The sequence below is a fragment of the Drosophila nasuta genome, chromosome 2R (assembly GCF_023558535.2).
Source record: "Drosophila nasuta strain 15112-1781.00 chromosome 2R, ASM2355853v1, whole genome shotgun sequence".
NCBI lineage: Eukaryota > Metazoa > Arthropoda > Insecta > Diptera > Drosophilidae > Drosophila > Drosophila nasuta.
In genome coordinates, this window is record NC_083456.1 from 21,441,655 (window position 1) to 21,456,285 (window position 14,631).

At 39.4% G+C, this 14,631-nt stretch overlaps 2 protein-coding genes across 2 annotated transcripts; one reads left to right on the forward strand and one right to left on the reverse strand.

Annotated features, from left to right (window-relative positions):
- Positions 1-3,920: 3,920 nt before the first annotated feature.
- On the forward strand, positions 3,921-6,275 carry LOC132786697 (UDP-glucosyltransferase 2). Its single transcript, XM_060793304.1, has 2 exons — positions 3,921-4,211; positions 4,270-6,275. The coding sequence occupies exons 1-2, from the start codon at positions 3,965-3,967 to the stop codon at positions 5,577-5,579; spliced, it is 1,557 nt and encodes a 518-aa protein (XP_060649287.1). The 5' UTR covers positions 3,921-3,964; the 3' UTR covers positions 5,580-6,275.
- A 7,655-nt stretch (positions 6,276-13,930) lies between these two features.
- LOC132785148 (angiopoietin-related protein 2-like) lies at positions 13,931-14,380 on the reverse strand. The gene is made up of 2 exons (XM_060791141.1): positions 14,105-14,380; positions 13,931-14,045 (listed from the first exon to the last, which is right to left on the reverse strand). Exons 1-2 carry the CDS (start codon positions 14,356-14,358, stop codon positions 13,931-13,933), a joined length of 369 nt encoding a protein of 122 aa, XP_060647124.1. The 5' UTR covers positions 14,359-14,380.
- Between the last annotated feature and the right edge of the window lie 251 nt (positions 14,381-14,631).

Here is a 14,631-nt window from a genome sequence, read left to right on the forward strand (position 1 = left end):
TAACCTTTCAGTGAGCAGCACTTAAAAATACGCAAATTTATTGCCCATCTTCGCTGGCTTGCGACTCAAGGCGGCGGCGTCGGCGGCTGGCGGATTCATTCGTTGAATGGCGCCCTATGTCCATCAAGTCAACGATAAACCCTTGGTTTTTATGCCACTATCATAATACGAGTATGTACACAATAATTATTCCCCGGATGGATTATAACGTGAACACAAAACGAACGAGCGTAAAAAAATTCTTGAACTGTAGCTGAACGCCGTTGAACTCCCTGAGCTTGAGGTCCGATACGGAGACCAGTCTCTGAAGTGCGGACGCAGTCGAGCGCAACAAAAATGGATAAGAAACAATGAGAGGCGAATTGTGCTTTAGCAAATACTTGCTTTAAGCCAAGCAAACTGCCTCTTACACGCCCCAAAGGCAGCAAGTATAGTTGTATGCTACTTTGGCTCATGTTCGGCATCTTTTACTTCTTGTTCTCAGTTCACCTTCAACACGATGCACATAAATTTGCAGCATACTTGTGGCCGCCGCCGTGTGTACCATCCACACTTGATTAAGACGTACGCATAAATTTGTAGCATACTTGCAGGCTGAAGGTCTTACACAAACACAAACACACACACACACACACATACACATACACACAGACAAGTTCATAGTCATAGTCATTGCACAGCGAGAGCGCTTTTTAATTTCCTGTTGCATGTAATATAGAGAAAAGTGATTCCAATTACTTTGAGAGTAACCTTACTTTGTTTTACAACTTACTTGAAAGAAAACACTAAGAAACAATATCAATATAGTGCTGAATATCAAAGCAAAGAAATAATTTAGATTAATATTAATATTGCTTGAAGTTTGCTTTCTCTGAAAAGGAAAATTATATTAAAAGTATACTCTTCTTTAAATATTATTAATAACTCTTATTTTATAAAGCAACGAGTATTTATTTTAAATAACATAACAAAATTAATTTCACTGTGGAAAATATCAAAATATAATTTTTACAACGAAATTAGAGTATTCTTTGCGCGACTTGATGAAGTTAATTTTTGCTTTTAGCTTGAGCTATTCGGAAGCTTTTGCTGGCAACACCAATGCCATCATCTTGGTCTAGATATTTTTGTGAAATCCGGAAATTGTGCTTATGCAATTGTCATTGGCGTAAGTGCACGGGTGCTTGTCCATATCCGGCCAAAAAGGCAACGCCCCTTCAAAAATGTCAATGCGTCCGCATTGGAAAAGACAAAAAGCAAAAAAAAGTGAGCAATAATAAAAGGAAATGTCGAAAAATTGCAACTGGATGGCTGCGAGCCCAACTCTCAGGCCATAGACAATGGTGCGTAATTTGCTGAAATGTTAAGTAAAACGTAATAGCTGGGAATTGACAAAGTCGCTACTGGGGAATCTGAACTTGCATCTTACCAATGCAATGCCCAGTGCAATCCGTTCGCCTGTCAACAGCAATAAAAGTCAATTGTCAGTGTTGTCTGGCATTTCGTTTTCTAGTTTTTTTTTTTGTTCTCTGTCTTCTTCTTTGCTTTAGTTTCTGTTCCTATCAGAAATTTCAAGAATTGTATCTGCTTGAGCGAGTTGCCAGAATGCAGCTTCAGTTACACCTGAAACTGCAGACTATGCAACACGCAACTGTCACTTAACATTTTGTCAAGTCTGACACACGCACTTGGTAGAGCTCACAAACTATGCATCATACAACGGAAATGAAAACAAATGAAAAATGATTTTCGTTGATTCACAAATTGTTCCAATGCCATTTGGGTATTTTCCTTGAAAATCCTCTGTTGTTTTTGCCAGTAGTTGCCGACTTTGCTGTCTTTGCTATTTGCTGTTGCTATTGCTATTTGTGTTTGGCCAGACATGTGCGCCAAATGCTTTTTCCAAACAATGCTTAAAGCCTTGTCAACAGCGCACCTGTAGAAGCCATATCTTTTATCTTGGACTCCTAGCAACATAAGCCTGACTAATAATAGTCCAGACACTTGATCATAAAATTCACCACTTGCAGTCTCTATTTCTCCATTCTATATTCCTCAAAGCATCCTGTTGTTTTGAGTTATTCTTTTGATTAAACTTGTTGCTAGGAAGTTGGCCACATGCGGCTAAAGACACCTTTTTTAACTGTGGATATTTATATAAGTGACTTAGAGTCGACAATGGACCAAAAACTCATCCCTAAGCACTTGTAGAGCGTTCGTTTACAACAATGATTCCATTTAAGGAAAAAATAAAAAGAATTGTAAACCGAATTGGGACAAGAAGAATAAAAAAACCAAAACATAAGAAGAAGGTGAACTCATTCCCTTTTAAATTTGTGGTACGCTTTGTATTCATATTTATTTTTATTTTTTTGGTGAAAATAATCAGGCAACTTAATTGAATTAAGTAACAAGGCAAGGCAAAGCATAATAGGCGACAAAAGGAAAAACCCGATGAAAGCACAGCAACAGCGGTAACAGCAACAGCAACAGCAACAACAACAACGACAGGAACAAGACGCAAACACAAAATTCGTGAAAAAGGAGTGAAAATGTGCGCAAGAAGGCAAATAAAATTTAAGTGAAAACAAATAGACCACTCCGTTCGCTGCCAGGGGTTGAGATGAAGATGAGAACAAGAGCAAGAACGAGCATGAGGGTGGAAGAGCTGTGTGTGTGTGTGGGTGTTCCATCAGCAACCCACAACAGCTCGACCTTATTTATAAATTAACAGTAACAATTTTTCCCGCCGGACATACACTTAACATTTTTGCGAGCATAAAAGTTTAATATTTTGTTTTTTTCTGTTCTTCGTTACTTTGTGTTCTGTTTTTTTTGCTCCGTTTTTCCTGTTAGCATTGCTGGCGAAAGGAAACCCGGACAAGGTCCTTTACCGTCGCTTAAGCAAATAATTTCTTTTCTTAGGCATCGTTGGATGCTACAGCTCCAGCAACAGCAACAGCTCTTCTGCTTGGCCAGTTTCACGCGCATTGGCCACAGCCCACTTCCAGATGGCCGCCTACTGCTGCATTGGACCATCCGATGGTCTCTATGGTGTGGTCTGGTGTGGTATTTGTGTCGTCCTGTTTCCTGTTTTTGCGTTTTGTTTTTAGTTGCCTGCTTTACCTTCGTTTGTTTGGCCTGCACTTCGCACGCACTCACTTTGGGGAATTTACCTAGCACTTTTGTCCTCGTCTTCAGAAGTTCTTTAAAAATATGATCAACTTTAAGGCTAATTCGTGAGCGTCTTGGATGCTAATTTCAAATGTACTTTTGGCAAAATTTATATATTAGTTCACGTAGTGATTGATTAAACATTTAAAGTGTTCTTTGCATGTTTCCACTTGGAGAACTTGTGCTGTTTTTACTACTGCTAATATAAGGTAAATAATGATGTGATAAGAGCTGATGAAAAGTAACGCCTGATAGGTTACTATCCGATTAAGTTTTTTCATGAATGATGAAATGTTTGCCCATAAGCTTGCAATTTTTTAAGTCTATCTTATCTACAATTCTTTTATTGAAGGAAATTCCTTTTGTAATGGATATTAAATAAAATACTTTTAGTATTTTATGTAATTTCAAATTGTTTTATTCAGCCCACAATGTAATTACCAATAAAATGTATTTAAGAGCAAGGGAAACACCCACTTTAAAAAAACAGATCGCTCTCTTTCATACTCTTGCCTATTTAATAACCAAAGCCCGTGCCGTGAAAAAATAGCTGACATCATGATTGCAAGTAAAAAGCTGATCAGCAAACTTTGCTAGCGGGTAGATTCCGTAAGCGTGATTAGACATATTTTTTCGTCAAACCGAAAGCTTGCTTATCAGCGAAAAGCTCGAGCCAGAGAGACAACTAGTTATTTGCTATAAAACTTGCGTTTGTAGCGAATGAGAGCTCAGTTGATGTTGTGATGTTGATGTTGTGAGATCAAACGAGTTACACAAACAAAAGCTCATCATGAAACTATTGCCGCTATTGTTACTGACCTTGCTAGGTCTTTTCCACCTTGCGCCGCAGACGCAGGGGGCGAAAATATTGCTGACTTTAGGTTTTCCGGGTCGTTCCCAGTATATTTTTGTTGAGTCGTACTTCAAAGCATTGGCAGCCCGTGGACATGAAGTGACCGTCATCAGCCCCTTTGAGAACAAACCTGTTCCCAATGTTAGATTTATACTTGCTCCCAAAATTAATGATCATTACGATGGTAAATAATAAACAAACATTTTGATTTAAAATAATACTAATATTCTATTCATTTATAGAAATGCTTGCGGGTATGAATATTTCTGGCGTTTGGGCACAACAGAAATTCTTCTCAGAGATGATTGAAAATATCTGTGATTGTGTTCTCTCTGAGCCAGCTGTTCAGAAATTGATGCATTCCGGCGAAAAGTTCGATGTTGTCTTGGCCGAGATGGTGCAGACAGAATCTTTATTTGGACTGGCCCAACATTTCAATGCATCGCTCATTGGTTTCTCAAGCTATGGCAATGATTATCGTATTGATCTTCATATGGGAAATATATCGCCGTTTTCCTATAATCCACTGCCCACATTGCCTCTTTCGAATCCAATGACATTTTTGGAACGTCTTAGTAACAAATGGGAAGTTTGGGTAGAAAGAGCAGCTCATTACTGGATCCACTCGCCAGCTATGCAAAAGCAGTATGCCAAATACTTCCCCAATGCGAAGAAGACACTCGATGAAGTCTTGGATAGTTTTGATTTCATGTTACTGGGCCAGCATTTTACTCTGAGTTATCCACGACCCTATTTGCCCAACATGATTGAAGTGGGCGGAATTCACATTGCTCACAAGCCGAAGCCACTGCCGGAGGATATCAAACAGTTTATTGAGAGTTCGCGTGATGGTGTCATTTATTTCTCATTGGGATCGAATGTGAAGAGCAAAGATTTGCCACAGGAAACGCGTGATACTTTATTGAAAGTGTTTGGAGGTCTCAAGCAACGTGTGCTTTGGAAATTTGAGGATGACAACATGCCCAACAAGCCGGACAATGTGTTCCTCAGCAAATGGTTCCCGCAACCGGACATTCTGGCTCACAAAAATGTTAAGCTTTTCATCAGTCACGGTGGACTTCTGAGTACCATTGAAAGTGTTTACTTTGGCAAACCCATTTTGGGTATGCCCGTTTTCTACGATCAGTTCATGAACGTCAAACGCGCTGAGCGCATGGGCTTTGGACTGGGATTAGATCTGCAGAACCTAAAGCAGGCCGAGTTGGAGAAAACCATCAACACTCTGCTGACCACGCCGAGCTATGGAAATTCTGCCGCCCTCATCTCAGAACGCTATCGCGATCAGCCAGAATCATCGCTGGAACGTGCAGTTTGGTGGACGGAATACGTGATCCGCCACAAGGGAGCTCCACATATGAGGGCGACATCGCGAGATTTGAATTTCTTCCAACTGCATGGCTGGGATACCTCGGCGGTGCTGGTTGGACTGCCGCTTCTAGCACTTGTTGTGCTGGTCAAGCTGAGCTGTTGGCTGCTTAGCAAAGTCTTTGCAACTAAACCAAAACGAACTGATAAGCAAAAGAAGCATTAGGGACATTTAAACTTACAAAATTATCAATTTGTTATCAATTTTATAGTTGCTACCAATTAAGTAATCGTATTAAATTGAATTGCTGTATTGTGAAATTATCTGTCACTTATTGGGGCCATACAGTCTGATAAGATGTTTTCACAATAAAAACTTTAAAAGCACGGTTATAAATAAGCAGAATAGAAAAACGGATTGTATACTGAAATTTTGTAGGCCAAGATAAAAGGTAATTGACCTTCTCTGAGTAGTACAAAGCTGCGAGAATAGATGAGATAGTTCTTATCGACTACTTATCTACGAATAAACATAATACATTTAATAAATAGAAGTAATCAAAAAGTAATGAAACACAATGAATTAAGTTATTTCAGAAAAAACAAATAATCAATCTAAAAATTTAAATAAACAACAACAAGTTTTATGTCATAACACGTCATAAATTAACTCATTATTCAATCTAAATATATATTTAAGCTAAAAACCTGTTTAATCTAATCAACCTACTCTATGAATTACTGTGAAGTAGCGCGCTTAATTTGGATTGTGCATGTGTGGGAAATGTTTAATATAGCTCTGCGACAAACAAAATAACAGCAATTGAAGCAAAGTGCCCACAGCGGTTGCTTGTTTGGTGCGTATACGTAACATTAATCGAATTGACATTGAAATATATTAAACGAATGCAATGAATTTATACACAGCACTCACTCGTTTGTTTATATTCTTGTTGCTGAATTTATTCACAGTTCGTTTGAGCTGGGAAAGTTGATGGAAATTAACAAGTCAAAACTTTATCTTAATTGCAGACAGGTTTTTGTATCGAATTTATTTTTCTTTTCATTCGTTTTTTTGCCTTACGCTTGGTTGACAGTGCTACATGTGTCGGTTGTTGCCAGAACATGTGCCCCTAAATCACTGGCTTTTTATCAACTTTAACTTTGAAACTGAATTCAAATGCTACATTCGCTTTTTTCTGTATCGCTCTCTCCCGCTTTTAGGTTGTCTCGCTCTCTCTTTCACTCTGTTAGTGGGTGTGGGAGTTGCCACTAACAACCGGGTGGCCAAAAAAGTCGCACTGGCCACTTTGCACTAAGTACTCACACACAAAATTCCGTTTGAAGTTTGCACCGGCCACACCTGCAGAGCCAATGTGCCCCATCACCATACGCTCTTTCTCCCTCTTGAATCGCTTCCTCTACCTGGTGGCTGCCTTCTAGTTACACGTACTACACACCGCGCCCGGCTTGTAAATTGTATCCGTTTCAGGCACATAAATTGTTGTCAACTTCCGTTGGCTGCGACAACGTCGCCGGCACTGACCACTTCTAGTGCTCCTGCGTCCAGCTTCCTATACTATACTCCGTGTGGCGTACGCTTTGACTTGAAAGCAACTCACTTGGCCAGGTCCAGAGCGTTTGTCTTTTTTGTTGGGAAAAACTTCTGGCTCGCTTGTTAGATTTTTATTTTTATTTTTTCGTTTTTTTTCCCCATTCGCTGCGCTGTGCACTCGCTGCAGTTTCAGGTTCAGCTTCCAACTCCAACGTAATTGAATTTTTAATCTCGTTTATAGTCAAGTGATCTCTGGCATACACTGCCCGTGTACAACTGCGCATATTTTACGTGCCTGGCGCCCAGGACGCCAACGTTCAGTTTTCACCTCCAACTCCAACAGTTTTTGGGAGGAACGCCCTGGAATCGGTTGAGCCAAATGCATGGTGCAAATAAAGTTGGCTGGCTGTCAGGACCGACCGTTGGACCCATGGCCTCATAATGAGCCCCCATCGTTATGCTAAATAGTTTGAAAAAGGTAACTTTAGAAGCCGGCCAACAAAACGGGTTAATGTGCATCCCAGCCCACCCAAAAAATTGCATATATATTCAACTTTTTGACTGTAATAAAATATTTGATATAATACAATTTGTGGGCGTGACCAAACAGATGGCTCTAAATTACCAGTTGCCAGTTATAAGCTAGGAGTTACTGACTTTGGTTCAAACCTGCAACTGTTCCATGCAAATGTTTTAATAAACTTGTGCCAGATTATGCACATGCAGATAACCTATAGCTCTGTCTCTCTCGCTCGCTCTCTCTCTCTGTCTCAGTCTGAAATCCCTTCGCTGAATGCCTGAAAAATGAGTCCAAAACTTTAACAGATTGCAAATTAAGTTCCGGGTGCAATCGGGCGTAACCCGGGAATGTCGTGTCAAAGGCTTGTAAACGATTGCATCATTAACTTGCTCACGTGCGAGTTGTGGCAGGGAACGAAGAAAACGATGGAGAGTACGACGTAGACGTGGACGACGACGACGACGGCGACGACGACGAAGGTATGGTTCAATTAAGGCGTAATTATAAGCAGCTCGAAAGTCGACAACGTTGCATACTTTATGGCGTGACACATTTCTTGAAGGATTTGATGTTGCAGTGAACTTTAGTCAATTATCGCTACGCATAATGCATTTTTTTTAATCGACCTCAATTGCAAGCCAAACAATTTTTGCAAATTAATATAAGAATTAACATTTAATATTTAAATATAATCTTTATTGACTTTGTAGTAACTTTGCACTTTGTCAACCGAATACTTTGAATGAATACTTTATACGGCAATTAAAAAAGCCTTAAGAATTTTAATATTAAATTAGATTAATAGACAGGTTGTGGTTATTGTCATAAGCCTCAGTTGAATGTCTGTAGGGCATGGGAACTGAATTGCTTAGATATATGTATGTATGTGTAAACTCCCGTATTTGTTTTTCATTAAAACCACTCAACCAAAATGCTTTTCTTAATTATAAGATTTTGCCAAAATATTTAGATTAGCTGAAGCTACTGCACGGACGCAATGCTGTCTGTTTGCAGGATTGTCCGATCTGGGGTCAATGCAAATGTTTGTGGCTTGGCTCAAACATTGCGTATACGTAATTTACATATATGAATATGTGCGAGTTTGTGCTGCAAATTGTGCTCAATGTGTGCTTATACGGTCAAGTATTTCGGGTCTTTTTGGGGCACTGTCTGTCTCTGCCAGCTCAAAGAGGCAGCTGGAAATCGTGCTAAATTTTTTAACTGCAATAATTATACGGCAATTAGCAGAATGTTCAATAATGCAGCTATGCGAGGCAGCCGTTACAATTTTTGACTGCACTCGGTAAACTTCTAATTGCCATTAGCGCACTTTACTTTTCCAGCTACTGCTGATGCCACGCGGGATGAGCTGCAGCAGTGAGAGGATGCATGAATGGGTGCTAGGCAGGTAAACGCCTTTCTCTGCCCCAGTCTCTCTCTCTCTCTCTCTCTCTCTCTCTCGCTCTCTCTCCCACCAGCTTTACACATTTTCCAGTTTTGGCGCGTAATTAGACCGCGCCGTTAGCTGGCTTGCTGCAGCTGTTGGTAGCTGCTGGCTGGGCTGGTTGCTGTCTGTAATTTAGTACTAATGGCACACTTAAAGTGCAGGCAATTATTTTAGACCTATACCTATAGCTATACCTAAAACTATGCACAAGGTGTACAATGTGCAGTTCACTCTCGCCTCTCAAAGTTGCCACTTCAGTGGTTTCTATTGCAGGCAACACCAATGCGGCAAAAGTCCTCCCTCGTCTCGTATTGTTTTCTCCAGCGAACTTATGCCAAGTTGATTGTGCGAAATACTCAGATTGTAGTATAATAAAATCTTTGGCGAATGTAAGAAGTCACTAATGGTAAATATATATATTGTAGACATAATAATATAATTGGAATATTAAATTAAAACATGAATATTAACAATAGATTTAAATTAAATAGCGAATCAAATAAATGTTCATTTAATTCTATGAAAATTCCATTCAATAAACATTCGTAACTTACCAATAATATTTAAAATTCAAACATTAAAGACCAATTGCAGGTTATTTAGAATACCCGAAACTGTCACTCACATAAATCTTTCCTCCTTTCCTCCAGACATATATACGAGTATATAGTATAGTGAGTATTTGTGAGTATGTTAGTATTTTAGTAGAGTGCGAAGCCATCTGTTTCTGTTTATATGGCAAACGTGGTTTGGATGTATGTGTCGACAATCAGTCTATAACTGCGCTTTTATGTGCCAACCCACTGGAGACTAATGCCGTCACTATCAAAAAATATGCAAAAATCAACTCGGCTGTTGCAAGTGCCGCAAGTGCTCGGCTGCCAAACAACGGAAAGCAATATGCACTGGCAATATTTTTTCCACTAGTAGTTTCTTTAAAACACCAAAGAGAAAAAAGAAAATCAAAGGCACAACAAGTTTTGACAAGTTGTGTGGATACGACCAGGGATGGAGAAGGGTGGAGAAGGGCAAACACACACACACACAAACACCGATACAGGCGTCGGGGAAACAATGTGATGTGTGCGGCATGTCTTGATTTGCATAAGCCTCGCTTCTGGATTTTCTCCTCTTTCTTTATTCTGTTTTTTAGCGTTTTTATGACAGCGACAATCGATAGTCAGATAAAGCCATAGTGCACTCGCTGTTCTGGGAGCCATCAATCAAAATTTCATATGTCCAATAGCATGCCTGCGCCAATCTCATTCCCACTGACATTCACAAAACCCAGAGCAAACATGTCCAGACCATCGGTAAGCTGGGCCAGCAATTGCGGGCATGCTTAATTAAAATTCATGTGCTACGTTATACCATATATATAAATAACATTTTGTGTCTTTGTCAAGTGGGAGTCATAAAGATCGATAGACAATTTGATGATTCCGTTAAGAAAATAGACATTACCTTACTACCAATAACTGAAGAGTGTTCTTTTTTGCAATAAATAAAATTTCAAGCTTAAAAAAATTGTTCAGAGGATTAATTTATATCGAAGCATACTTCAGTTTAAATGTGTGTTAAATTACAGTATATTACAAATATGTTTTATTTATTTTCAATGTTCTGAAAAGTAAGTAAAAACAAAAACAGTTTTCCACACAATATTGAAGTGCATTGTTCAAAGCATATAATGCTTATTTACAGCTTAACGAAATGAATTGTTTTTAGCTCTATCTTATGGTTTATCCGTATTTAGCATTTATTTCTCCCGTTTTTTCTACCGATTTTTGTTTTTTTGTTATTGACTTGCACGTTTGAACTTGCTTAAAAGTTCTGAGTTCAATATATTTTGCTGTCGCTTTATTGTTGGTTCGATTCTTTTGCTATTTGTTGTTGTCGTTGTTGTTGTTGTTGTTGTTGTTTCGAACGCTCTTGTTCATTGTTGTTGTCGTCGTCGGCGGCGGCACCCAAAGCGCTCATAAATCAAAAAAAGCTGTTGTTTGCTTACAGGCGCACCCACTCTATGTCTGGGTGTGCTTTGTGTCTGTATGAGTGTATGCGTGTGTGGGTGAGTGTGATGTGTGTATAAATCACAAAGCATGTCCTTTGCCAATACAAACACAATTGAGCATGCATATGCAACAGCGGCATGTCTCAGTATGCGAGTCGAACAAAAAAGTATGGAAAAGAAATTGCGTTAAAAAAATTTGATTAAAAAGTTTGTCGCCAGCGTTGTGTGCCGAGTGTAGAGTATACTCTATATGCTATGTGTGTGGGTCGTTATATGTATCGGTAACTGTCACTGACACACAGCGCATAGCACACACACAAACACACACACACACACACACACACACACACATACACAGAACGAAGTCGATCGGCCAGCGGGCATTGTGCTTATCAATACGAGGCCATTGGCATGCCATGGCCAGTGTCCGTGCGGAGCTATGTTATAAATCTTTGAAAAGCCAAACGAAACGGGGACTTGAATTCAATTTTACAACTGACAACTGAGACAAGGCATTGGCCACAGGTTCGACATAGCCTGGGCTGACTCTTACGTAAATAAATGTTGTATTAATTAGTAACGATATTTTTTTTTTAAGACTTGTCAATCGCAAATGCTAGAAATTTGTGAATTTATTTCACTTCACTAATTGACATGGATAACATCGCACACAAATTGTTTTTTTGTTGTTTGCTGATGTTCCACCTGTCGTATGCGCAATTAAAAGTTTTACTTCCTCTCCCTTGGCCGTCGCTGTGGCCGGGACGACAACTTTAATTGTCATCTTCTACAGCAACTGTTAACTGTAAATTGTGTGGCCCTGTGCTCATTTGTGTCAGCTGCAGCTTCGAAATTAGCCCTGTTAGCTTAACGTGACTGCAAGTTGAAATTACCTGCCCCCGCCCATTCACCGCTGACCGACCGACCTCCTGTAATCTAGTATAGTATAGAAGTAGCAGCAAGTTCAAGGTTGTGCAAATAGTGCCATGCAAATCGCAAATGGCAAATGACATTCCGCAAACAGACATTGGCAAAACTCACACACGAAAGAGAGAGAGAGTGAGAGAGGGAGAGTGAGTGACTCGTATGGCGCTAACAAGCATTTTCCTTCTCATATCCTACAAAGGAAATAGGTTTTCCGTTGCATTTGTTACCCAAAAAAGTACAGAGAGCGAAAGAGAGTTCGGGGGCTAGGCAGAGCACGTCCTTGCCAAAAGCAGCGCATAGAAAAAAATTTGGGACTGTTGTAGTGAAAGCCTAGATGGCGAAGGATGGCAAATCACGTTTGCAGGCAGCAGCGACAGCAGCAGCAAAAAATGCGTAACAATAGCGACAAAGTTAAATGTCAGCCAAAACTATGCAATGCTAAATGCACCCAGTGCAGTCAGTGTCAGTGGGAGTGGGAGTGGCAGTGAACTGAATAACTGAATCTGTGTGGCAAATATGTGGGTTGTGGGTGGTTTTAGCGGTGTCTAGCTTGTGTGGCTGCTTTTTTGTGGCATGCCACGTTCGGAGTACGGACTTAGCACTGAAAGTTGTGGATAAACTTTTAAGCCTGGCCCTGAGTAGAAGCCATGCAAAAAACTGTGGAAAGTTTCTAGTCAGTAAAAAGCCAAAACTGATGGATAAATTACAGTAGCGGGAGATTAAAGATTCAGCTTTAAGGAGATGATAATTAAAGTGAAGCAATGTTGTAAAAAATTCTGCTCATAAAGAGTTATAATAAACTGAGTAGACTTCATTCATGTTGTAGCGTAATTAAATGAATACAGTGCATAAAAATGGTTGTTAAGTCGAGTAGAGTTGTTGGCCATATATACCACATATATAGTATATATATCTTGTTACTTAAGTGCACCTTCACATATCGACCATCATCGACAGCTGCCGCTGTATTGACAGCCACTTAATGAGCTCGTTCGTCATTTCTCTTCTCTCGTGGCGAGTGTCGCCTTTTCCGTCTGGTTTTTCGATTATCGCTGCGAAGTCTGGCGAATTGGGTAAATAAATATGCAAATCCGTGAATCAAGTTGAAGTTGAGATTCAGCTTGGTTGACTGACAAACAACCTCAAACGAAGCTAGGTGCGTATTTGTCCTTGGCTCTTCTGTAGTCGAATGCTTCTCGAGCTCACATGTGTTTGTGTGTGTGTGAGTATTGTAATTGAAATCGCATCGAGACGTGAAATGAAACGTAAAGTCATCGAATCAATTGAAATGAAAATTAAATTAAATGCATGCGCTCATACATTTATTCATACACTCACGCATACACATACACACACACTCTCACTCACGGCTTAATACGAATATACTCTCGTACACATATTCACAATCCCATTCACATTCGCACACATAAACTCAATCTTAATTAAACACAGACACGCATATTGAGTTCCTTGAAAGGAAAATCATTCGTTTGACTCTGACTCACTTTGCCAAGTGGAAAGTGGAAAATGCGACGAGGAACGAGTAACGGGGCACATGCCTGAATGAGAATATAAGGAAAGCTTGTAATGCCATGAGTATGTGATTTTAGGTTCGTACAATTCTCTCTTTCAGAATAATATTTTTTTTACAATAACTTCCTTTTTAAAAACGAACGATTTGCATAAGCAAAATTATTGAGCGTGCTACCACTCCCAGTACAACTGATAACTTTTATAAGAATTAATTTCGTGAACAGATAAATCATGAACAAAATCGCTATCGTAATTTTGATAATTATACGATATAACAAATAAGAAAGCTACAGTGGAGTGTACTCGACTATGGCATACCCGCTACATATTTTGAATAAAAGCAAAACAGAGCGGAAGCTTTCAAATTGTTTATTAACTAGCTAGTCGATAAACCTCATAGAAGATTTGTATTTTTACTCTTACTCGCGATTATAATTTGATTTATTGTAGTGTAAACAATGAAGTAATCTGCCAGGCAAACGTCATCGGTTGAATGCCCAGTGTCAACATGCTGACCTTTTTTGTGATCCAAACGGAAAGTGCGTTAGACAGCTGATACAATTATAATCAACAGCATTATTTTATTATTTGGGTTGATATTTTCGTATCATCATTTGAACACTTTTGAGAGGCACATAGTGTGTCCAATACATTTGTGTGTATTTGCTGCCGTGCATTGAGTATAATCCATTTAAATTGCTGTACAGGAAACAAATATTAAAGTTCAGCCAATTAATAAAACTATTATGAAGATTTACCTAGCTGTGCAATGATTGTACCACCATCCTCCTTTATGAATCTGTGCACACTCCTTATTCCACAGATCATGCTCATTATCGAACGTTGAGAATTTCAAGCCTTCATGCCATCGCAAATTGTCGCCGCGCCAGAGTTCACCATCTTCATCGCCAAAAAATTCACCCAAACTGCTCAATGTGTAGTCCGCTTCATTTCCGTCAACTTTAAAATTATCGTAGTCAGCGTATCGTATTGTCCCATTGAAGTATTCCATGCGAATCAGGAGTTGATAGCGTGTCGAGTACGTTAGTCGATGAATCTTCTCTAGGCCTAGAAAGAAATCTCCCTCAAAAGATCCAAAGCCTGCTACGTAAGTATTCCAATCGCGAAAAAAATTTTCTTTTCCATCTACTCTCTGTTGGATTACTATCCAGTCCTTTTCACCTGTTTTATGCTTATCGAAGAGCACATCAAATGAACCATAGTTAGGTACATATATTGAACGAATACTCGAAGTGAAACTATGTGAAATCCTTTTCTCATTTAT